This window comes from Amia ocellicauda, chromosome 3 (assembly GCF_036373705.1).
Source record: "Amia ocellicauda isolate fAmiCal2 chromosome 3, fAmiCal2.hap1, whole genome shotgun sequence".
Classification (NCBI taxonomy): domain Eukaryota; kingdom Metazoa; phylum Chordata; class Actinopteri; order Amiiformes; family Amiidae; genus Amia; species Amia ocellicauda.
In genome coordinates this window covers 53,963,271-53,990,403 of record NC_089852.1, presented here as the reverse complement: position 1 = coordinate 53,990,403, position 27,133 = coordinate 53,963,271, and the positions used below count along the sequence as shown (strand labels likewise).

Genomic DNA, 27,133 nt, shown 5'->3' with positions numbered 1-27,133 from the left:
ATTGTAAACAAAAATAATTATATCAAAAGCAAAGAATTTTTAAGCGTGAACAAAACTCTAATGTATTGAATCAATTTCACTGAAGCGCTCGCCTGGAGTTCCTGCCTTTGGTAATGATACTGCAATATTTCCTTTGCCGCCAGTTTCTTTGCTTTTGCTTTTTTTTTTTTATTACGTGTTTTGGCACAGTTTTTCCATGAGGGTTGGGTTTACAGGGAGGCCTAGATCATGGGTCTCCATTGGTCCACTAGGTTTTGTGTGATGGTTCTTCCTAACCCAATCAGTGTGCAGGGTGGGATGGTCTACGTTGGATTTTATGATTTTCGGCTTATTTCTGTGTGAAATGGTAATCGATTGTCATGGTTTCAACAGCACTGGAAAATCTCCACACTTGATCCCTTCTTCAAAAATATCCTCCACCCAATACAGCACTGAAATAAAACACAGGATTCACCTGCTCGTATGCAGAGTAAACTATTTCATATCATGTTCATATTAATTTAACCTGCACAACCACTTTATTTTAGCTCCTCAGATAACACAGTGCAAGACTGATGGAACTCACATCATTTAGTAAGAAGCAAATGGAGGGGACATTGTATTCATGAAGAGCATTGTGATATCCCAGATTACAGTATAATCGTAAATCTCAAAAAACTACTCATTTCTAAATCTTTTGTAGTATTTATTGTATTACTTTAGTATCAATACATGTTAATTTGGATGTTTTTTTTTTCTGAATTTATGTAAATGAAAAGAGACAAATTCGCCCGTTTTCTCATTGAAAATAGGTACATTTCAAAATATCACTGTCCCGGTCACAAAAGCAAAGTTTGTGGGGAATATTAGCTATTTTCTATACTTTTGAGGCATAATCAATTAGGAAATAACACTTTCTACCCAGGAACAAAAATAGTGTTACAAAACATAAGAGCATTATAAAATTACAATACAGTCTAGAATTACACATCAAAGCATAGTACAAATTACAAGTTCAAAATTACGTAAGTGCATAAGATTAATATACAGTTAATACAAGTCCTACATCCTAGATTTGTGAGCTACTAACTGCAGACAAGATGTGAAGTCATAGTTAATAGCTCAGGGGAAAGGGACATAGGGGTAAGCAAGTTGTACAACGAAAACTAGATAAAGTGCATTTTAACAGGAGTGCTGAGCCCTGCAGGGGAAAAACAGGTTACAGGTGCAGTCTAAATAGGTGTGTCTTGAGTAATCACTGGAAGGTGGTCAGGGACTCTGCTGTTCTGATTTCAGTGGGAAGGTCGTTCCACCACTAAGGGGCCAGGGATGAAAAGGAGCGGGCTCTGGAGGAAGGAGAGTGGAGAGAAGGCAAAGTTAGTCTTTTGGCACCGGAATACCGGAGAGGTCTGGAGGGGATGCATGGAGAGATCAGGGTCTGAAGGTAGCTCGGTGCAGTCTGGTCGAGACAGCGGTAGGTGAGGATCAATGTCTTGAACTGGATGTGTGCTGTGATTGGGAGCCAGTGGAGGGAGTGGAACAGTGGAGTAGCATGTGTGAATCAGGGCAGAGAGAATACCAGACGAGCTGCAGAGTTCTGGATGAGCTGGAGCGGGCAGGTAGTAGTTGCAGGCAGGCCGGCCAGGAGGGAGTTGCAGTAGTTCAGGTGGGGGAGGACCAGTGACTGGACGAGCAGCTGAGTCAAGTAGTTGGTGAGGAAGGGTCAGATTTGAAAGGGAGAAAGTGATTAAGTGGTAGTCTGAGATGTCCAGGTGTGTCACGGAGAGTGTAGAAGGGGAGCAGTCTCTTGAGAAGACAAGATCCAGCTGGCGGCCTGCTCTGTGAGTGGGGGGAGACGGGAAGAGTGGAGGAGGAGAAGAAATCCAGCAAGGTCGGAGGGGTTGGAGAGGTGGATGTTAAAGTCTCCCAGGAGGATGGTAGGTGAGGAGAGTGAGGGGACGGAGGAGAAGAGGAAGTTGGGTTAATCCAGGAGGGAGGTGAGTGGAGGGAGGGCAGTAAAGAACTAGAAGAAAGAGGGGATTTCGAAGCGTGGAATTCGAAGCTGTTAGTTGAGAATGAGGAAAGAAAGGGGGGATAGGGAAGAAGAGAGAAGGGGAGAGCAGCAGCCCTGTTTCTCCTCCCTGCCCAGTAGGACCAGGGGAGTGGCACAGGACAAGCAGGGGTGGTTGAGTTCTCAGGGGAGGTGAAAGTGGACATGTTGTAAGCTGAATGGCTGTTCCACAGACCTCCTGTGAGGGGAATAGAGGGGAGAAACAGAGAGATGAGGTTAGAAGGAATAGGGAGGCAATGGTGAGCGGGTGCGCGCCATGAGGCATGGGAGAAAGCAGGACAGGAATCAGACAAATTGTCATGGTTGCCTATTGTTGATGTGCAGCATCTCCTCATGGTCTTCTCCTTGCTGGAGTCCCACAGCTAGAGTCCCTGCCCTTTGTAAGCATGGCTCTTCATAAGGGGGACACTGAAGGCTGCTGGCGCTGACTGCTGGTGCAGAGCTCCTGGGAGCTGTTAAATTCTCCACCTGTAACTAATTAGGAGAGTACACACCTGCGTTGTGTTGAATTACACTACTCTGTCAGGATTGCACAAGTCCCTCCCAGTCAGGAATGCTAATAGCACAATTAACAGTCGCTTCTGATCTTATAAATCTATGCATTTTCTCAGTGAATGAAAAAACAGTGCCACCTGGTCAAACATACGCATGAATGTAAAAAAGAAAAGAAAAAAACAACAACATAAAGAAACTTTAAAGCACAAGCGCACATGATCCTCCCCCTGCTCTCTTTTGCTCCAGCTAAAGCCGATCTATAAGCACCCCCAACAATATGCAATTGCTTTTGGTTATTTATATTTGTTAAATAAAATGTAATTCAATGTAATTACTGGTCATCAATGTTTAACTTTTATATTTAGTAATCTACCATGTTATATTAGTTGCAGTTCATAGCATTAATTTTCAGAGAATCTCTCTCATAAGCAATATTCACATTGTAATTATCACTATTCCCAAGATGCTGTCAAGTCACAGATGTGCAATAATAATTTATTTGTGAGAAAAATAGAAAACTAATAGCATTCAATTACATTACTGAAAATATGTTATTAAGCTTCTGCTGGATAACAGAAAAAAACTGATAATACCCAATTTCTCCTCTTCTCCTCACAGGGCAGCTTAGGTCAGTCTGGGTCAGGCAGGCAGCGGTGTGTCTCTCTCTCTCTTCCTCCTGCTCTTCTCTTGTCATTATCTCCTTCTTCTTGAACTCCTTGAACTCCCGAAAACTAACTTCTCTTTGTTTGTCCCTAGTTTTATAAGATTTCCTTTCAACCAATCACATTTTGGCAGCACGACATGAGAAGGGTGCATGATACAGATGTAACTTAGAGGTGGGGGTCTTTGGAGATTGGCTAGGAACCAATCAGAGGACAGGTATCTTTTGGCCTCTGGAAACATAGATAAACCAGGGTCTACCAGGGGCCTCGTTAAAATATAGGGAACTAGATATTGGGAAGAAGTCTGTTTCCTGGACCAAACCAGATAGCATAGAATTTCCCATAGAAAAATACATTCTAACAAATAATATCTTACAGTCCCGACCTTGGGAGGGAAAAACATTCAACAGATGTTTGACCTTTCAGTAAATAATAACAAAACATCAAAAATAAAAACATAGGAATTACAAAATACAAATGGACATTTAGTCAATGCAACTATTATATGTAGTTGTGAGGTTATATAAGTTTGTGAGGTAGATTGGATAACCATGCTTATTATAAAACGATAGGTTGCGTATGCAACCCCGGTTATCTGAAAAAGGAAGCACTGCCCAAGGGGGAGGGGTTTCTGCGGAAACTGCTGTAGGAACCTGATCGAAACATCACTCTATCAAAGCTGCCATTGGCCCCTGCGCTCGTCACTCAGAATAGGTCCCTTCCCACATCCTGTTCCATAAAACGGGCGGGGCAGGGCTACAGAGGTCAACTCTTACGCCCTCTGCTCACAATAGCAAGGCCGGCTGCTCTACTAGTGCAGCTAGGAATGAGGCCGAATCTACTTCAGAATCTACTACAATATCTGGCGTGGGCAATCAAGCAACTTGTGCAGCCTCCACGCATTATCATGGCAGTGCACGCCTGATCCAATAGGAGCGGGGCCACAGACCCAATGAAAAAACAACAGAATACATAGCTGGTTAGTCAACAGAGTAGCTGAGCTGAACAACAATATACAATATGTACATATTGTGTGACAGCAAGACCTTCATGCTGTCAGTGTGCAGCACAAGCACAGGAGCATCCAACTCAACTGAATAGTACAGAGTGGAAGAGCTCTATTGTGCTGACAATTAGATCTCGTACAAACGAACTATATACACCACAGGGCGCAGGTATATAAACACTCTAACAGTTTTCAACAGTTCTGGAAATTCAAGTGGCAGGAATCGACAAGTTTGTACATCATATATATCACAAACTAAATGTCTACTAACTACAGATCCAGTAACACATATTATAGAGGTTAAATGAGAGTAACATAAATGGCTACTATTATAATAAGTAGGAGTGAGCATTTGTATAGCAGTTTTTACATTTAAGTCCAGATTATAAACATTCAGAGTAAATTTAGGCTTGCAATCTCCATAATGGTTATGATTGTTTGTAAACTTTTGCAGCATCAATGCAAACCACAGTAAACCAACAAGTAACAACATCATGGTCTCAATTTTCTCTCAGGAACACCTGAAAGATCAAGGGTAGCAGTGATCACTTTATCTCTTTATCTGATTGATGTGAAACCATTTAAGAGTATATTTTTCCTGAATTTTGATTTTGTAAACTGCTGATTCTGTTTGTCTGTCTGTCTCTCTCCCCCTGCACACCCATTTTTCTGGTTTCATGTGTAAAACACGTGAAACAACTCTTCCCTCCTCCTGCACAGCCACTTTTCTTTGTCTAGTTCCATGTGCAAAACACATTGAACCACTCTCTCCCGAACTGGACTTCATTTATCCACAATGAGGAATGGTCCATACCAATTGGCTTCTAAGGTTTGGCGTTTGTGTTTGTATTTCGAACCATACATCTATCACCAATCTGCAGTTCTTCTTCATGAACTTTGGTGTCAAAATATCTCTTATTTTGTCTCTGTTTGTGACCTAGTTGTTTAGCTACAAAGCGTTGCATTTAGTCTACACACACTAGGCAATTTCGTAACCAAGTCACATTAGCAGCTTGCAAAAGAACAGGTTGTTCTTCCAAAGGAAGTAAACAATGTCCTGGGACATGCAAAAAGACAGTCATCGCTTGATGTGGTGTAATTCTGGTAGTGGAGTGTGGTGTTGACCGCATTGCCATTAGGCACAGAGGTAAAGCCTCAGCCCACCTTTTTGGATTGTCTTGACACATTTTTGACACAAGTGTTTTTAGAGTTCGTTTTGCACGTTCAACCACTCCTGACGATTGAGGGTGGAATGGAATGTGTAATTTATGGGTGATGCATAATGCTTGACACATAACTTTCACTACTCTACTTTTGAAATGTGTTCCTCGATCACTATCAATTACGTTTGGCAATCCCCACCTAGTGAACACATTTTGTATGAGAGTTTTCGCTACAGTGGCAGCAGTGGCACGCCTGCAAGGAAAAGTCTCAATCCACTTTGTCAAGAATAACCTAAATATACTGGTTACCCTGTGATGTTTTGTCTAAAAGACAAATAAAATCTATTTGAATATGAGTCCAGGGACCTTCTAGCAGAGTTGATAGTCTGAGTTTGGATTTTTGTGTGAAAGGTGCAGGATTCACCTGTAAGCAGACAAGACAGTGGTTACATGCAGTGGTCATGTCAGCTTTCATATTCGGCCACCAGTAGTACTGTGTCATCTTCTCTAGTGTCTTTTCTACAGAAAAAAATACCTCCTACTGGTGAGTTGTGAAATAGGTCAAAAATATCTGGAGCTAATTGTGAGGGAACACAGACAACAGGGTATTAAGATTGTGGAATGTTTACCATGAGGACCTTGTCAGAATCACCTGTACCCACCAGAGTAGTTTTGTGAGACCAAAATGTAGGTTGTGGAAGCAGTTTCTCCTGCAAATGGCAGTGAATATTAGTCTGGATGTCTGAATCTAATTTTTGAATCTAAAAAGAGACATTTTCATTGGTAGGCAAAGGGTCTGGGAAATGCCATGGACCACAGTGTCTAGCAGCAAATTTAGCACACTGATCAGCTTCATCATTTCTGATATGATATTCACCACTATACGATCCTTTCTCACATGGGCCTTAACTTTCAAAACAGCAATTTCACCTAGTCTGGACTGAATAGAAGACCAGATGTATTGTAGTAAGGTAGCATGTTTCAAGGGACGATCATCTGATGATCGGAAATAGTTTTTGGCATAGAGAGGTAGCAAGGTACATGCAGTAACAATATAAGCACTATCTGTATAAATATCTGCAGAATCACCAGTTATCCTAAGGGCTCCTAGCAGAGTTGCCAATTCAGAATATTGTGACGATTTTCCTGGACAAGACAATTTAACAGTGTACTGTGTACTCTACCAGAGTTCTTACAAATGTATGCTGATTCATCAATATACACATTCGGAGCCTGTGAATGTGGCTCAAAAACGAAAGGATTAGGCAATATATCAGTGTCAGGCACTCATGTGGTTTACCCTGCATAAGCAACATCTGTGGAATTAATGTAGTTCGTTTAGAAACAAGTCGCATTGCAACATTAACAAAGTCCAATGCGAAAGTCTCTGTGATGAAAATAATGTATGTGTGGGCTTCAATAACAAGTTCAGTGGTATATGTGGTGTGTGCAGCACCACTTTGTTCAATCCTGTAATATAAGTGAAATGTTTCACTGCCCAAAAAGTCATTAACAAGTGTCTAGTGCAGGTATTGTACTGTCTCTCAACACCCTGAAGACACCATGAAGCGCAGGCTACTGGTTTCAGCACACCATGGCATTCTTGACAAAGCACGGCAGTCAGTGCTTCTCTTGAGGAGCCCACCTCTAGGTGAAAAGGTAGTGTAGGGTTTGGAGTTAGCAGCACAGTAGCTTGCACTAATGCTTGTTTTAACTGTTCAACGACTTTAGTGTGGTTCTCTCTCCAAGTTTCATTAGTGTAGAAATCTTCAGGCACCTCTTTTCGCAAAAGTTCATATAAGAGGCTTTGCAAAAGCAGCAAACTCTGGAATAAAGTCTCTTTGGTATCCCATCAAACCTAGGAAAGAATGCAATGCAGTTTTAGTGACAGGCAAAGGCAGCTTTGTGATTAGCTGAACCTTGGCATTGTTAGGTGATTTCCCCTCTGGAGTAAGAGTAACACCTAGATATGAAACAATTCTCGAAAAAATTGCACTTTCTTTGGGTTGATTTTCAAACCTGCTTGGCAAAGGAGACTTAAGAGTTCCTCAAAGAGCTGAAGATGTTCTTCTTCTGTAGTTGTAGTGAGCAGTAGTGTAGCGTTATGTTGGGTGTATTTTGATAAGAGCATTTTGGCTCTGAGCTGAAGCACTGATCTAAAGAAGACCTCTCCCCCCCAAAGTTATCAGATTTCCTTAGCTCATCAGCTTGGAACTGGTTTGCATCAAAGTGACAGTTTTGGGGAGGATGGCACCGAGAATGGGCCGAATGGTTTGGAGTCCTGCTGTGAGATGTCTGGAGAAAGGGGCCTGTAGGTGATAAAAACTCTTTGAAGTGGACGAGAGCCGAAATCCCGACATAGAGCTACGAACCCGGGCCAACCGGCATTTCCAAAAGATGGCATGGATTGACATCAGTCATAAATCAAGCCCCCCTCCAATAGGACACTGGGGGCTGAAACCGAAATCCAATCTCAAAAATTCAAGAACCAATCACCTATTGATCTGACAGACTATAAGGAACAGCGCACGGCCTTTTTCTCTCTCTCTCTCTCTCACCTGAACCAGAAACTCACTGCCACAGCTCAACCTGTAGCTCTGTTGTCCGAACCGGAACCAGAAACCAACCAAGTCTTTGCCGGCAACAGAAGAGTTAAACTGGGAGAAGGAGAATGAGCCGTACGAAGAATTCTTTTAAAGGACTTTATTAAATAAAGAACTTTACAGACTCCGCATGCCCGCCTGTGCCCACCTGATCAGTGGAGTTTTACAGCTGGACAATTGACTAAGTCGACTGAATACGAAAGTGTCAGTCATTTAAATAGCTATTTGAGTCTTAAGAAACTTGACCCTTGGAACAAACAGGGCCCTGCTTTCCTCAAAGACTTTGTCTTCAAGTAACTACGGTGGAACCCTGCTTACAAAGAAGATTTTGTGCACAACCTTGGAGCCTTCAAACCAGTGGAAAATCTGTTTGGAAAAGACTCTACATTCGCGAAACCCCAACTTCCAGGTGCATCGTGAGTGGAAGTTCTTGGACAAAGCCGAACCGGACTGCCTTTGTTCCAAACCACACGGACCTCGTGCCGTGTGCTATTATCTGAGCCCGAAGCCAGAGAGGCCTCTCTGTGATGAAGTTCAGATAAGTTTAACAGTTTGGAGTTCATGATTCATGACATTTGAGAAATCAATTAGAAATGTTAATCTGTGATTCATAACTCTAGAATGTGTAATATCATTTAGTTTTCTTAAATATAAATGTGTGTTGCATTAAACTGTTTTGTTGATAATTTTAGAAATAAAATCTGTCAACGCCGAGAAATATCTTCTCATTCCTGTTTAACTGTTTAGTCTGAAATTGACACAAGTTAATAGACATTAGATTATTGGTGGCCCTGCCTATCCTTAATCATTGACTAATAATCAGTTAAGGGAAATTGTGGTAACAAGTAATGATAGGATCTTTCTCGGCACCTAAACGTAAATGAGACTGATATATATATAACGAGAAGTTACCTGACGTTAAATACTAACCTGCGTAGTTATTTAATGCCTGACTAACAATACTAATGAGAGACTCACCTTCGTCTTACTAACCGGTATTGTAGTCAATGTGTTTACAACCTTTTTTGTTTAACGATTTGTGTGTTATCATATGCGATCCCATGGTCTTTGATTTGGTCACGGAAGTGATTTGTCTTTGATTTGTTGACCTAGAGTTGAATTTTAATTAGTTTTTCCCTTTTGTATAATTAGTGTAGTGCTACATTTAGTCTTTCTTTTTGAATAAATTTGACAATTTATATCTTTGGAATTGGTGTCTGCGTCCAATTATTACAGAAATTGAGTTCTACAAGATTCCAGGATTCGTGATAAGGTGATACTATAAATTCACTTCTTTAATTGAAATTTATAAGTGTACCTTACGCTACAGTAGATTGATGTATTGGACAACGCACTCAGGTCTGGAAAAACCTTTTATAGCCTCAGCCATCCGCTTGTGAAAAATGTTTGGAGAATTATGCAATCCTTGTGGTAAGCACGTCCATGTGTATTGCTGATTGTCAAAAGTGAAGGCAAATTTGTATTGGTAAGTTTGAGCAAGTGGAATGCTCCAGAAACCATTGGAAATGTCCAGCACTGTGAAGACCTTACTGTCAGTTGGAACACAGGACAGTAGAGTGGGAGTGTCTCTTCCAATCGGTGCACAGGTAGGTGTCACAGCGTTGAGTAGCCTGTAGTCCACAGTCAGTCTCCAGGATCTGTCTGGCTTCCGCACAGGCCAAATAGGAGAGTTCGTTGTAGAAGTACAATGTACTCTTCTGACTCCTTGTTTTAACAGAGAACTAATAACAGTTGTAACAGATTTGTGACTTTCATTGTGGATTTCATATTGTTTTTGAAATTCGTGAGGAGGACCACTGATGTCTTCCTCCTGACCCACATTACCACAATAATGCTTATGCTTGGCAAACACTTCAGAGTATTTTGATAATATTTGCATAATTTTCATTGAATGAAAGCGATAATTCACCTGGTGACTTAATAGTACATACTGCATGTGAATTGCTAACAGTGTACACAACATTTCTGCCTCTATGAAACCAAATCTGATTATTACCGTAATCAAGTATTACACCTTGTCTTCTCAAGACATCCGAACCAATAATTGACTGACCCTCAGGTAAAGGCATTAGTTGTTTGAATTGTTTGATAATCCCCTATTTTCAAATTACATTTAGTACCTTTCATAGCAGTAGTCATGTCTCTCTTAAATCCAGATACATTAGCTGTAATACCTGTAGATAAAGGGTGTGTGTGTGGAGTTTGAGCGTGTATATAATTCTCATAGTTATTATGTATTGATAATTTGTATAACCTGAAGCGACCTTGTAGAACCCCCAGCTGTTTCCAATACCTTGTTTGCATTCTTTATGTATTTGGCTGATTGGCCGTTTACTTTTTTTGAACTCCTCGTATTTTGCAATAGTGCTCAATTATATTGTAGGTTTTGCCGACAGGTTACTGAATGAACATTCCCGCTTCAATCTTCTCACCGAATGAAAAAAATACATGAAATTATACAAGAGTTTGCTGTTGCGCTGTGCACGTCAGTATGATTTTTTTTTTCTTTTGAGAAATCGCCCAGGTCTCCAGGTCCCCGGCCTGGAAATACTAGTGGCATCTCCTTGCAGCTATCTCCTCACTGGAAATCTGCCCTTTGGTAGTGGGGCCATTCAGGATGGGGGCACAGAAGACTGCTGGCGCAGAGGTCCGATATGTAGTTAAATAGTCTAATTGGAGAACAAACACCTGAGCTGCATTAAATGGCACCAGGTCTGAGAGAGTGCACAGTAAAACATTTACGCCCAACATGAACAAAAAATTAGGACACAATCTATATTTAATGCCATTGGTTTTACACGACCAACCAGTGTGAAAGCTTCCATAGGAAGTATTGTATTCTAAAAATGGTATTAACACTAGACTTTCATGCCTTGATGCGAGGTGTCCAGAGTGAAAGCGTCTCTGATTCAATGATATGTGGTCTGGACTGTAGGACCCAATTTTTACTCCAGTTGGAGACATTTACCTCACAGAAACCCAGGTTACATAAAATATTTGATAAAGAAAAAGTAATAAAGCAGCCAAAAGTTATGTACATTACATTTTCAATGTGTTTTGAAAGGCTTGCTTTAAGACATGTATTTTTATTACTTTAGATAGAGCATTAAAGCTTTGTCCTTTTTCTTTCAACTACTTGTCTGCAGATTTCTAGGAACATTCTAAATCTTTGTGATCCTGCTTCATTTTTCCTCTTCTTCATTGAAAAGGTCCATTGTTTTTCTGTGATCATGCAGACATAATCTGAATATAATGCAAATCCTGTAAAAGTTCTTTGGTGTCCAGTGAATATGTATAAAAATACAACATGAATGTGGAAGATATATGTTAAAGTGACAGAGGCCCACCCAAATAACCCACTGAGATGAATTAAGGGATGTAGGATGATTGCATTGCTGTGCTAACAACACAGTACTGGATTACCATATTTCAAGTTTGCTTAATGTGACTTGGGACTTTAACCAGTTCCCTGGCTGGTACGGTGCTTTACTGTGACATATTCCCAGATGGATAAGCACATTTTGAAGCTGGTCATGTATCAGCCCTCACTCATGAATCACATGATGTGGATGTGGGCCATTTTTCCTGCAGAGTACAAATACAGCATTTTTTGTTTCGTTTTGTTTTGTTTTGATGATTAATGTATGTGTGTATGTATGTATTTATCTTAATTATATATTTGTTGAAGATGACATGAAAAGTGATATAAGGTTACATATTGTAGTGGTATACATACAAAATATAGAAAAAAGGAAGACAATTATACCCCGTTCACATTTTGAGATTTAGGCTGGCCCAGGGCCGCCTTAACTCAAATGTGAATGGGGTCATAGATTTAAGGCGGCCCTGGGCCGGGTCAAAACTATTCCCGCTTTTTGACCCGGCCTAAAACTCTTGAGGCAGCCTAAAGGCGACCTAAATGTGAATGTGAACGCGCCAGCCCTGGGCCGGGTGGAATGCGTCAGTGCATGGCCACGCCCCCAGAGACTTGCATGTCTGATTCAGAGACACCGCTTTGCCACCGCAATAATTAACACAGGCACCAGAAAAGCTTACACAACTTCACAAGACAAACAGTATTTTCTCTATATTGTTTGCATGTCATATCGATCTATAGCCTTAAATGTACAGATATATTTCGCTAGCTCACAACTTTATATATATTAAAAAAGTATAGGCTAAGTAATGACTTATGTAAACAGTTCAAACCTCTCGATCAATTAAAATAAAAGTGTGTATAGCTGGTAAACTTGCTATAGTTTTTTCTTGTACTAAGTATGATTGGAGTCTGAAATTTAACAGTATGCATTTTACACCTGAAAATTGCATTTTGAAATTGTGAACAGGACCAGGTAACTTTATTCACTTATCCGAATAAAACTATAAAAATTTAACCAAAGCAGGTTTCCATTCAAATCAATGCATTTTAAAACGAGACCAGCTGTTTACTATCCAATCCGAAATGCGATTATATTGAGCTGAGCAGTACAATCACAAATACTGGCATTGGAGTAACAACTGGGACCATGCAGAAAGCACAGTTTACAATGTGGATGGAAAATAAAGTTAGAAAACAAACCGAAGGAAGTGTACAGCGCTGCTGTCTATGAGGATATAACTATAGAAGGGATCACAGGAGGCTTCTTTCGATGGGTATCAATCACTCGCCCGACCAAGTTAAAAGGAAAATAAAAATGCAAAGATCAGACTTCAAAAATGACAACAAACGCAGTGGAGTCCAGAGAAAAGGTTGTAAGTTTTTCCGAGGAATACTGAGCAGCAGCTTGGATTGCATGGGACACATTGACCTGCAACAAACAGCACCAAAGAGACAGGCACTTGAAGTACTACTACTGTAATATGTGTGTGTGTGTATGTAATAGACATTTTCAGATTATAAATCTCAACAGACTATTGATAACTAATGCATACGATTTCTTGTGATTTAATGTAGATGTCCTACAAAATGTGCTTCGCTTTCGGGTGAATTGTGTAACAGCACTTTTAGACTTCCCGAACTGAAGATGGATATTTGAAAAGGGAAATATTAATTTGAATCCCCATTGAACCAGCACATTTTGTAATTATATTAGAAAGCTTTGGCTGCAAAGGGTTAAGATTACTTTCAAAGAAAATATAGAACCAATCAATAGCCTATATATACACCGATCAGCCATAACATTATGACCACTGACAGGTGACGTGAATAACACTGATAATCTCGTTATCATTGCACCTGTCAGTGGGTGGGATATATTAGGCAGCAAGTGAACATTTTTTCCTCAAAGTTGATGTGTTAGAAGCAGGAAAAATGGGCAAGCGTAAGGATCCGAGCGACTTTGACAAGGGCCAAATTGTGATGGCTAGACAACTGGGTCAGAGCATCTCCAAAACAGCAGTTCTTGTGGGGTGTTCCTGGTCTGCAGTGGTCAGTACCAATCAAAAGTGGTCCAAGGAAGGAAAAGCAGTGAACCAGCGACAGGGTCTTGGGCGGCCAAGGCTCACTGATGCACGTGGGGAGCGAAGGCTGGCCCATGTGGTCCGATCCAACAGACGAGCTAATGTAGCTCAAATTGCTGAAAAAGTTAATGTTGGTTCTGTAGAAAGGTGTCAGAACACACAGTGCATCGCAGTTTGTTGCGTATGGGGCTGCATAGCCACAGACCAGTCAGGGTGCCCATGCTGACCCCTGTCCACTGCCGAAAGCGCCTACAGTGGGCACGTGAGCATCAGAACTGGACCACGGAGCAATGGAAGAAGGTGGCCTGGTCTGATGAATTCCCCAGATCTCAATCCAATGGAGCATCTGTGGGATGTGCTGGACAAACAAGTCCGATCGATGGAGGCCTCACCTTGCAACTTATAGGACTTAAAGGGTCTTGGTGCTAGATACCACAGCACACCTTCAGAGGTCTAGTGGAGTCCATGCCTCGACGGGTCTGGGCTGTTTTGGCAGCAGAAGGGAGACCTACACAATATTAAGGCAGGTGGTCATAGTGTTATGGCTGATTGGTGTATATACAGTATATATTTTTTTATTACCGAAGTTAAACGAGAATGAACAATTATAAGGCAATTAATAAGGCTTTTATACATCTTCTCTTCATTAGAATTGCGTTTCAATAACGCAGTACAGGGAACATTAACTCCTAGCAGATGTATGACTATGCAATGAAAACTTACTTGTTGATATCCAGTTAGAGTGGATCATTAATCGAATGTAAGAAATGTAGTAGTAGTAATAATAATAATTGGACATCCAAGTAAAAGAAATACACAAATCATCCTTTTGTGCAGTGTAAGTAATATATTTTCAAAAGATAAAAACAAGCTTACTTATGAAAATCAAAAGGATATGGCAGCTACACAGCACTAGGTGCTACACACATGTTTTGGACATACAGCAGCAGTAATATACATACTATTATGTTTGATTCTGTGATGACCTACATACTGTACATACAGACAATTATGGATATTGGGTAATATTTATTACTACCACATCCGCAATATTGTGTTTGTACTACAATACTATGTCTATGAGCCACGTTGTTTGCCTTGTCAGGGCAATGGCATAGAGGTGTACACTACTATATTACAGAGGAGGTCTGCATTCGGGATGTGTCCAGACTTGAGTTCACTGCACAGTGTGATTTCTAATTAGATATGTGTATGTGTACAAATAGAAGAACATGAAACATGGCACTCGCCTCTGTCCAGCACACTACCTTCACTCATCCACCTGCAGAGTCCTGTTCCTTTAATGCCGTGGCTTCTTAATATATGGTAATGACTCGGTAATTGGAAACATGAGATGCAAATGTATTCCGGACTGACATTAAACATGCGCATAGCACAATCGATTTTGAATTGCATGAAAGCCTTTATTAGATATTCATCCAATAACTGCACAAAACTGTGTTCGAACAGTGGGAATAATAGAGCACTGTGGAGTGGTGCAGGCAGGATTGTGAGGCGCAAAAAAAAATGGTTTATTTAAATATTCAGTTACTTTATTTTAGATCATGTTAACTGTTTAAAGGTCTATATTTAATTTAATTTATTGTATTATTTATGTATTATTTTATTTTGCTGTACATTTGTTGTATGTTTACCAGTCTGTAAAGCGCTCTGTGGCTACCCTTCCAAAGGGCGCTATACAAATAAAAATGTATTGATTGATTGATTGATTGAAACAGCGTAACGCGACACAGGAAAACAATGGGCAAAATCGGGCAAAGATCTGCTCCATGTTTGAATATCTCTCCTTTTTTGGCCAAGTCACATTTTTCTTGTGCGGCAGTCATTTTGCGCTGAAATTTTCCGAAGTTTGAATATCTAGCCCATGATGTGGTGTCCAGGTTAAAGACACTAACTCAGACATCACCTTCAGTAACCTCAGCAAGCACATTAATGAAGGTCTAAAAGTGAATTACAGTGAATCAAAAATTATTAAACAGTTTCGAGAATAATTAAATCTGAAATCTTGAAAAAAGTGCTCTTGAACAGGGATGATTTAACCCATACAGAACTAAGAAACTTACCTAGAGTGCATCTGAGGGAGAGAGCTGCAACTGGACAGAGGATATAAAGTTTTCCAGTCATTTCAGGGAGAATTATATGATAAGGCTTTAGTACAGGTAGTGTTTCTTGCATTCTATTTACCAAGGACTGAATGACAATTATGAAAGCAAGTGACATGAAAGCTTCAAGATGCAGGAAAAGCTATCCAGACTGAAGTTCAGGCAGATCCTCTGCCAGGGTCATCATATACAGTGCCAGGGGCCCAGTGGAGCCACAGTGTGGCTGATAAAGGAGAGGTGGACACAATTGATGCTATGGCAGGGTCCACCACTGGGAATACTGCCAGGCCCACAGCCTCAGCTCCTTGGACCCTTGTAAACTGTGCAGGCACAGTCTCCCCCAACATCTCTCTTAGCCCCATGGCACAGAGTTAATTGCTGAAAAAACATGCAAAACCTGCAGCAGGCCACTGTGGCATTGGCATTCTCTGGTCCCGTGCATGCCACACACAAACCATGAGGGTCCACCACTGGAAGTTTGGCACAACATACCTCACAGTAATGAAACCCTGACATCGCTACCTTCAAAAAGGCCCAAGATTGATTAAAAATATTGATAAATCATATCATAGCTCTCGTAAAGGGGATGCATCGAGTGTTGACGAAACATACCAAGTATTGAGGGAACACTTCGAGTGTGGGCAAAAAGCGCTGATCATTGAGGGAATGCATCAAGCATCAACAGAATGTGCTGAACATCAAGGGTCCATACCAAGCGTTGACAGAATGCACTGAACGTCGATCGAAAGCACTGATTTATCTAAAAGCCCTTCAAGTATCTGCTCCATATTCCTGTGGAAAGCTGCTGGCACATTAATTAGTCCAGTGAATGCGGTCACGTGTCTGGACTCCTCATTCATACAACCCTTATGATAAGCAAATATCTAATGTGGTAAACCAGGAGTAACCACTGAGAGCATCTAAAATGTTTTACAGTTGTAGAAGGGGGAGGGTATCAGGTATTGTCTTTAAATTCAAGACCCTGTAATCTACAGAGATGAAGGCTTCCATTTGTTATTAGACTACAAGAGAAGAATAGCAACTTTTGGATTTTGGCCAATAAGTTCTGCACATATTAGTTTATTTCTTTCAGTAGTGGCTTTGGTACTGATGTGTAATTCCTCTGCACAGGTACAGTGGGGGAAAAAGGTATTTGATCCCCTGCTGATTTTGTACGTTTGCCCACTGACAAAGAAATGATCAGTCTATAATTTTAATGGTAGGTGTATTTTAACAGTGAAAGACAGAATAACAACAAAAAAATCCAGAAAAATGAATTTCAAAAAAGTTTTAAATTGATTTGCATGTTAATGAGGGAAATAAGTATTTGACCCCTTCTACTTAGTACTTGGTGGCAAAACCCTTGTTGGCCATCACAGAGGTCAGACGTTTCTTGTAGTTGGCCACCAGGTTTGCACACATCTCGGGAGGGATTTTGTCCCACTCCTCTTTGCAGATCCTCTCCAAGTCATTAAGGTTTCGAGGCTGACGTTTGGCAACTCGAATCTTCAGCTCCCTCCACAGATTTTCTATGGGATTAAGGTCTGGAGACTGGCTAGGCCACTCCAGGACCTTAATGTGCTTCTTCTTGAGCCACTCCTTTGTTGCCTTGGCTGTGTGTTTTGGGTCATTGTCATGCTGGAAAACCCATCCACGACCCATTTTCAATGCCCTGGCTGAGGGAAGGAGGTTCTCACCCAAGATTTGATGGTACATGGAATGTTCCCAAATTGTCAGCTTCAACCACAGATTGTGATGACTCTCCATGTGAAGAAGTGTCTCCTGTTTTCTGTCTTGAATGCCTTTAAGCCCAATTTCAATTTGTGTCCCTGGGTCCATGTGTTCCTGTAGGTCTGGAAAAGCTCCTTAAGTTTGATGTGGTCGATGCCTTTCATGATTTTGAAGACTTGAATCAAGTACTTACATTACTCTGTATACCTACAGCTTCCAATTTTAGGATCAGTCTTTGGTGTGGAACCTTATCAAAAGCTTTTTGGAAATCTAAGTATATCATATCATATCATATGCTTTCATGTGATCTACAGCTGCAGTTGCATGTAAAAAAAACCCTAATAAATTAGTAAGACATGATCTGCCTCACCTAAACCCATGCTGACTATCTCCAAGAATATGGTTTTCATTAAGATGCTCCTCTATTTTCTGTCTAATCATTTTTTCCAAAATTTTACAAGTAATACAGGTGAGACTGATTGAGAGAATGTTGTCTTCAAGATACATTTTCAGTTTTATGTCAGGTATACACCCTATGTTGTCATTAGTCCTTGCAAATGTAGCCTGGGCGGTTTGGAGCTCCATACTTAGGATTCGAACCGCGCCACAGCAGCTTCACCCAGTAGAGTGATAAGGCCGCTACCCCAAAAGACCAAGGCCTTCAGCATTGCATAGAAAAAGTTCTAAATTCTGTTGTACGAGTGAATGTCTGGAAAATTGGGATTTATCAAGCATGCGTACACGACTCGTATGCACACCAGTAATTAATCAACTTTGATAAATACAGATTGTAATCTCCTTACAAGATGTGCATGCATGCTTGTGATCATTTGCATAAAGAACCACCCTCAATTAACAATATATGCTAAGGCAACATACCTTTAAAAGGCCATGTGCAAATGTTCTTCTTTGTTAGGAAGAAAGTTGCATAATGGCAAAGACGGCCAAGAAACATAATTTCTCAGACAGTGAAATTGAAATGCTTATAGCTGAGGTCGAGTCAAAACAGAAATTACTTTTTGGTTCGCTTAGTGTTGGCATAAACAACAACAAAAAAAAAATCTTGCATGGGAACAGAATTTTTAGTGAATTCTGCATCTACAAAGAAATGGTCTGTTGTAGAAATTAAAAATAAGTGGTTTGATTTGATAGTAGGTGTAAAGAAATGACTTGCTGCCACAAATGAGACATTAGTTCAACTGAGGGAGGGCAGAGTGAAACAACACTCTCCCCTATGGACCAGCACATTGCTAGCATCATAGAGGATACAGTGCTCTCTGGGATCAGTGATGTCCCTTTATCACACACTGATAACCCTCCTGCTCCCACTACAGACCAAGCAGATTCAGAAAACTTACTTGGTTGGATTATTTTTATTGACATATTAATGTTATCGATATTTGCACTTTTAACTAATGTGAAGGTTTAATAGAAAATGTCTCTGAATTGCCCTGTTCCGATCAATCTCCTATCTCTATTTGAAATGTGCCGGTGGCTAAATATACCAGGGTGGAGAGGACTGAGATATGCACAGGAATGGCAATTCGTGTCTCTTTCCAATGTACACTCACCTAAAGGATTATTAGGAACACCTGTTCAATTTCTCATTAATGCAATTATCTAACCAACCAATCACATGGCAGTTGCTTCAATGCATTTAGGGGTGTGGTCCTGGTCAAGACAATCTCCTGAACTCCAAACTGAATGTCTGAATGGGAAAGAAAGGTGATTTAAGCAATTTTGAGCGTGGCATGGTTGTTGGTGCCAGACGGGCCGGTCTGAGTATTTCACAATCTGCTCAGTTACTGGGATTTTCACGCACAACCATTTCTAGGGTTTACAAAGAATGGTGTGAAAAGGGAAAAACATCCAGTATGCGGGAGCTTCGTGCCCTGGATGTGCATGCCACACATCTCCATCAACTGCAAGATGCTATCCTATCAATATGGGCCAACATTTCTAAAGAATGCTTTCAGCACCTTGTTGAATCAATGCCACATAGAATTAAGGCAGTTCTGAAGGCGAAAGGGGGTCAAACACAGTATTAGTATGGTGTTCCTAATAATCCTTTAGGTGAGTGTAGGTGCCAAATAACTACACAAATCCAACAATATTTGCTTTGGAAAGCGATACCTACTAAGAAGCCACTTTGTGCTCTAATTAAAAAAATCTGCATGATCCCTGAAAATACACTCCTGTGTAAGCCGTGTGCCAACTCTTCAAGTAATGCGAGATATGCCATGTTCCCTGCTTTGAATTACACATTGCCAATACCTTTTATTTACATTACCTGCCATTATCCACCCACCTCTATAGTTAGTACAAATTAATTAACAGTAATTTAGTACATCTGTGATGTTGACATACTTTAATGTAGCCCCTTAAAGGTTGTACTCTATATTTATGCTTGTAGCAGTGCATTTCCATATTCTACCACTAGGTTGGCTGCTTACACATGGTGAAAGCTGTGCATAGATGTACACACGATCTCAAGCAAATGTCAGAATTGGTCAGTCTCACACTTTGATTTGAAACACAGATTTGTTTGTAAGCAGCCTTGATAAATGAGGGCCCAGGTCACCCAACACAGAAGGTTTAACACTGTACTGATTTTACAGAGAGCTTATGTCACTTGTAAAAAGCTAAAACTATGTAAACTATGAGCAATGTTACACAAAGGCATCACATTCTTCACTTGCTGAAAGGTGAGATGGCTTAGATCCACTGCAGGATTCCAATGTTCTATAGTTTCATCCTGAGGTGGTTCCTCATGGACCCAGGTTTGGATTGGGACCTTGAAGCGGCCTTGGATTTCAATCGCAATACAGGCCCAAATGAGGTGGAAGGGGTTGCTGACGAACTGACGACAACACATCAGGGAGAGGTTCCTGTCAATAACATACAACATTTCAATATGCCAATCCGGACCTGCATCCACCACTACTATGCTGGGATTGGTGCTTGTAGCTACAGAGGTAGTGTGTCGGTCCTTGAAATATATGTTTTTTTTAAATGTATTGACTCTTTGCACCCTGCTCATTGATTGGGTTAAGAAGAACCGTCACACAAACCTAGTTGACCAATGGAGACCCATGATCTACGTCTCCCTGTAAACCGTGCCTTCACATAAAAACTGGGCCAAAACTTGTAATTGAAAATAAAAAAAACATTCTAGAAGAACATAAGAACATATGTGAATGTGAGTGAAATGGACTCAATCAACTTGAGTTTTGCTCTCGCTTTACAATTATTTGCTTTCAAGTTTTTTGTTTTGCTTTCGATTTTTTTTACTTTTGATCTCAACGTCCATTTTTTCAGTTTAATTGAAAATAATGTTTTCAACTTTATTTTTGTCATTTACAATATATTTTATTTTTAATTAGTTACTTATGGCTCTAATTAGAGCCCATACAAAAGCTTTTGATAAGGTTCCACACCAAAGTCTGATCCTAAAATTGGAAATTCAGGATAATATAAGTAGATGGATTATTAACTGGTGGATGTATAGGAAACAGAGGGTGTCGATAAGAGTAGTTACTTCTAACTGGAGTGAGTTTGTTAGTGGAGTTCCACAGGGATCAGTATTAGGGCCTGTGTTTTTTCTAATGTATATTAATGATCTGGACTCAATGGAACATGGATAATATTCAGTTGTAGACTGACATTTGACAGATGAAATTCAATGTGGACAAGTGCAAGGTATTACATGCAGGTAACACAGATGTCCACTATAATTACACTATGATAGGAATAGAACTGGAAGAAGTAACGCATGAGAAAGACCTAGGAGTTCATGTGGACTCCTGACTCTCCCCCATCCAAACAATGTGGGGAAGCAATAAAAAAGGCAAACAAAATGCTAGGGTATAGTGTCAAAAGTGTAGAATTTAAAACAAAGGAAGTAATATTAAGACTGTATAATGCATTAGTTAGACCTCATCTGTAATACTGTGTACAGTTCTGGGCACCACACGTCAAGAAAGATATCGTTTCACTAGAGGCAGTTCAGAGGCGAGCAACCAGATTTATTCCAGGTTTGAAAGGAATATCCTACTCGGAGAGACTTAGGGAACTGAACCTTTTCACTCTGGAACAGAGAAGATTACGTGATTCAAGTCTTCAAAGTAATGAAAGGCATCAACCACATCAAACTAGAGGAGCTTTTCCAGATCAGCAGGGACACACAGGCCCAGGGACACAAATGGAAATTGGGCTTAAAGGCTTTCAAAACAGGAGACACTTCTTCACACAGGGAGTTGTTACAATCTGGAACCAGCTCCCCAGTGATGTGGTTGATAATGCCGATAATTTGGGAACATTCAAAAATAGACTGGCCGTGATCCTTGGATCACTGGTCCCCGACGCTTAAACGGGTGTTTCCACGGCTAAGCATCTGGACGCGTCCGGACGCGTCCGTGTTTTGTGGACGGTTAACTTGCTGGTGCTAGACGTGTCCGTAAGTGTCCGTCCCGCCCACTGAGGACATGATTCGCTTTCAGAATAGAGGTGTCCACTTGACTTGAGACAGACAGGGAAGAGATCAGATACATTGTGTCGGAAGATATAATCTCAAGTGCCGTGTGCGATCACGAAGAAATTTAGTTTATTAGCAGCATGGAGTGAAATCCACGCACAGAAACAATGACTGTTTACAGTTAATATCCTAGTGTATTAAAAACTTGGATTCCACAGGACCGGTGCAGTGCCTTGACTAGTTAAAAATAAACTGAAGGATAATAATCGGATCGGTAGCAGCCGATGTTATTAATATTTTATGAACAGCTGGAGGTGTTTCAGGCTGTGTTTTGTGAATGGTGTGCAGGACAATCTGCAGTGACCATCAGTATGAAGGCGATCACGATTCAGTTAACGTGTGCCCATTTACAAGTTAAATGAATGAATAAATAAATACAGCAGATCTGGGTTTCCCTCTAAAATATTAAGGACTGGTTTAATAAATGCGTCCATAAACGCCATGACTGAGACGTTCACACACAGTTCAATTATAACCTGCTATACTGTATTTGGATGATTAACCGTGAAACGTGTGTATTTTGTTTCAACTGTAACTTGCCCTGGTTAAGGACGTCTGATAAGTAAATTATAAATAATTCGCCAAAAAGTACTGTTTGCAGTTACAAATCTGCAGAAAGAGTAATAAGTTAAGGGAGTCATGCTGTGCCGTTTAAAATACATATATACTAGCACAAATGATGATGATAATAATAACAATACATATTTGGGATTTAGTATTATTGTTGCACATGGAAATGTTTTCTTACAGTAATGCTTGTCTGAATATAATGTTGTCTATACACGTTTAGCTCTTCTTAATATCTCTGAACAGAAACGTGTATTTATTACGCTGTTTTCAATCATGTAAAGCAGAAATAATAGAATAGACACAAAAGTCCTCTCCACGTCAGGCTGTGTCGCTCGTAGTGTTGTTCTCTGTCTCTGTTTTTAAAACGAAATAAACCAAACCCACAATCGCTGCTCCTCCCATCAGAGGGACGGACTTCACAGCGGCCTGGTTTTGCAAAAAAAGCTCTGGGACGTGTTTGAGCACGGACGGTTAAGCCAGTGGAACCAAGGCATTAGTTATTAATGGATGACAAACGAGCACAATGGGTTGAATGACCTTGTAAACTTTCTTCTTATGTTTCTTATGAACTCATGTGTTTTACCAATAGGTTCAGGTAAAGAATATATTTGTACTACTGTCCAAAGCTGGTGGCTTCATTGCTGTCTAATGCAATTATTATTGTATATTTAATCTTTGTGCCCTGGAATCAATACATGCTAAATTATGTTTCTTAATCTCTAATATTTGTGTTTCAGATGTGCCCTTGAAGCAGACTTCCACAGTGGCAGTGGCCAGCGCAGTGATTGGAGCCATCCTGGCCCTCTTACTTATCGCTGTCTTCATCATAGTGCTTCTGACACCAAGGAAGAGGGAACCATCATATTTGGATAAAGTGTGAGTGTCAATGCAATCTCCCAGGGTCCTGCAAGCCAATCACTTAGCTATTTCTTGTTTCACCCCTCACATTATTTAAGATGCTCATCATTGCCACACATCACTGTGTTCTAGTTCCACTGTGAATGTTAATACTTCTCATGGCAGTAGTTATGCCAAAAAAGGAAAAGGAAGAGCACACACCCCGATGAAGGCACGTAAGTGCTGAAACGTCAGATTTCTAATAAATAAGTATATTTTTTGGTATTGCATTTTGAGTATGCAGGCTTCTTTTTCCTGTTTGAAGTGAATTGTTCCTGATGACCTGCTCCTGACTGCATCGGGATTGGAATCCCGTGGGTCCCATGGAACCCAACACAAATCTCGCGGCAGTGGGCGGTCAAAAAATGTACCGCGGGTCCCGGGATTTTGCTAGCGCTAACAAGAAAAATAGAGTCAACAAATTAAGTTGAAAAGAAGATTTAAAGCGGGTTTTTACTGTACAAAACCAAAGCAAATTTCTCAGTCGTTACTAAAGAATTGTACTTTGTAAGTTGCAACAAATGTGCAAAAGTATTAATATACAACGGGCACAAATCTGGCACCTCTGGGTTGAGGCGACATACCTGCTCCGTTTTCCCGGGTCAAAGTAAGCTCTCCTTCAAAGATAAAGCACTTCTTCCTGTACATATTAAACAAGATACTACCGAGAAATGTTTTGCACTTTGGCTGTATTTACATTTGGCTGTATGACTTCGTTGCCGGGAAAGGCTTTGTTGACATAGTTCAACACTTTGTTAATGTAGCCGCTAAATATGGCAGATTTGATGTAAAAGATGCTCTGCCTCACCCAACCACTGTATCCAGACATGTCGAGGGGAGAGCACAGGCACTGCAGGCGTCTGTGGCAATAAAGATAAAGCCCATAATTGAAACGTATGGATGTGCCATCACAACAGATATATGGACTGAGGATTACCGTAAAACGTCATTCATATCCACAACCACCCATTACACAAACAATGACTTCGGTCTCATTTCGAGGGTGTTGTGTCGAAGGTGGTGTGTCAAAAACAGCAGAGAACATCAGGAACCTGCTGTTCCAGAAACTCCATGCGTTTGGAATAGACACGTCACTAGTTGGCTGTGTTGTGTTTGTCACTGACTGCGGAGCCAACATAATTGCTGCCCTGCGTGGATACACCAGGCTGAACTGCAATGTGCACATCCTGAACGTCACCCTGTCCAGCGCATTTGCCCCAGATGTGTTGGCCAAGACACCCGAACTGTCTGAACTGTTGACCAATACAAAAAAATGGTCAAATATTTCAAACATTCAGGTCTGCAGAACACCTTGAAGAAATCCCTCAAGCAATCCATCGAGACCTGATGGAATTCAAATTATGATATGCTGGATTCCATACTGCAACAGCATGAGGAAATCTCCACATTACTGGTGACCAATAACCAGTATGAAAGAATTGTGCAGATCAATGCAAACACTTTGAAAACAGTGGTTGCGTTCCTCAAGTTATTCAAGGATGCTACTAATGACCTCGAGTCTGACAACTCCACTCCCAGCACATCACTTGCGCTGCAGTGGTCCGTCAGACTCATTGAACCCTGCCAAGCAGCATCCCTCGATCCCTTGCTCTCCGAAGTCACCAGTGTATGTGCCTCACGTCTGGAAGAACTGATGGACACTAGTGACACATCAGCAAAACCCCTCCACATGATGTACAGGATTGCAACGCTCCTGACCCCTAAAATGCAATTGCTACGGATGATGGGCTTAGATGCAAGAGACGACGTGGTCAAAGGTGTGTAATATGAATGCTTTAAATAGGCTATGTAGTTTTGAATATTATGTTGTAGGCTATCTTGTTTGTAGCCTTATTTTAAAGTGAACTTAGCCTGTTTATATCTGTGAAAAAGTCTATAGTATAGTCTATAATAAAATAATAATAGACCTAACAAACTTTATTTACATAACAAGTTTGCAAAGTGCTTCACAGACATAGAAACAGAAAATATACAGTGCAAGTTCAATTCAGTCAAGAAATAGAAACATAGATAAAAGACAATGAATAAAAATCTTAAGAATAAATAAATGAATAAGATCATAAAACAAAAGAAAACGAATTAAAAGCAATTTTAATAAAATTAGTTTTTAAAAGAGTTTTAAAACAATCCAATCCAAAGGTGCAAAGGAAATTATCCACTAGATGCGGTTTGACCTGGTCCCGGCTGCAGCAGAGGATGAGCCACCACCAGCCAAAAAGCAAAGCTCCTCTGACCGATTCACATACTGGAAAGACGTCGATGCTGAAATAGCTGAATATCTCAGCACCCGACTCTCGGACAACCCAGACCCAGACAGTGTGCTTGAATGCTGGAAGTTCAACAGAGAGCGCTTTCCTGCGCTCTCAAAACTTGCACGTTTCATCTTGAGTATTCCTGCATCTAGTGCACCGTCAGAGAGGGCATTTAGTGTGTGTGGGCACATCTTGGAAGAGAGACGCACTAGCCTGTGACCGCAGTCAGTCCTCCACAGCAATTTTAAGTAGGCCAAGTGATTAATTAGTTTCATTCATTCATTGAGTTTGTTTAATTTATTATTATTTAGGCCATTCATATGTCTCTTTTCGCTATTTGTTAATTACATAAACAGGTGTGATAATGCCTGTGTTGTTGAGCATAGGCTACGTTTGAATGTTTTTATTTTTTTTAAGAAAATACCTTGAGGCATCTGGCTATACAGCTAATTATTTTAAGCTGTTGTTGTTCGTTTTATTTCTTATAAAAGCTTTAGCCTAACAGTTGCAATGTTTTCTATTAAAAGCTGAGAGATTTTTATTTCCTATTTGTTTTATTTTTATTTGGCTATTACTTAGTCATCTGGCATTTTAGAGGCCTTAATTTGAGTTTTAAAGTAAAGTAATTAATTTAAATATTGTGCCTCATTAGGCTATATTTGCGTGTAACTGTTATTGGTATTTGTCAATTATAGGTGTAAGTTATTGCGCATATTTTGAATAGAATGTTTTTGTAGGCTCCGCTACAGCCTAACAGTTATGATGTTTTGTAGCCTATCAAAATCTGACAGAGTTTTATTAGGCTAATAAAAAATAGGCCCAAGTTATTTGTCATGTGTGGTGCTTTACTTTAGCTTGACATGAACACGTTGATCTTATGGTCCGCTTAATTGAACGCAGTGTTTTGTCTGTTATTCTGAACGTTTAGCATAGCCCTAACATTTGTGTAAATTCTTTACTATCTCTACAAGCTGTGACGCAGTGTTTGCGGGTGCAGGCGGGAGTGCACACACACGTTGCGGGTGCGGGCGGGAGTGGAACACACGCGTTGCGGGAGCGGGCGGTAATGGTCAGAAATTCAGCGGGAGTGGGCGGTAGCGGGATTAACAAACCAGTCCCGCGCAGGGCTCTAGTGCATACTTCCTTTTGTATAGTAGTTATGCTAAACACACAAAAATATCAAGGTCAATTATATTTATATACCGACCTAAAGTAAGCGGTATGATCAGCTTTAGACATACAACATTAATTCCAAAAGATAAGAAATATATTTAAAAGCATGAAATAACTGAGTTGCTGCATTTGCATTTTGGGCAGTGCTTCTGACTAGAAAGATAACATTAAACATTTGTATCCATAGACTGAGGTCAGAGATTGCACATACTTACATTATTAAAACATATATAATGTTATTATACAATTATATATTAATATCATGTATTTTTTTTACATGACAATATTATCAAAACTGTTTAAGCTGTGTTTTTTGGAATATTCTCATCTAATTATGTGACTTTTGAAAACAAAATTACCTTTCAGAAATCC

At 40.4% G+C, this 27,133-nt stretch overlaps 1 protein-coding gene across 1 annotated transcript in view; it reads left to right on the top strand.

The window, feature by feature from the left end:
* LOC136746996 (nectin-3-like protein) overlaps positions 1–27,133 on the top strand; it is a 193,829-nt gene that overhangs the window by 130,310 nt on the left and 36,386 nt on the right. The window contains exon 6 of the mRNA XM_066699933.1: positions 23,156–23,294. Coding sequence (XP_066556030.1) covers positions 23,156–23,294 — 139 coding nt within the window. The remainder of the gene's footprint in view (positions 1–23,155; positions 23,295–27,133) is intronic.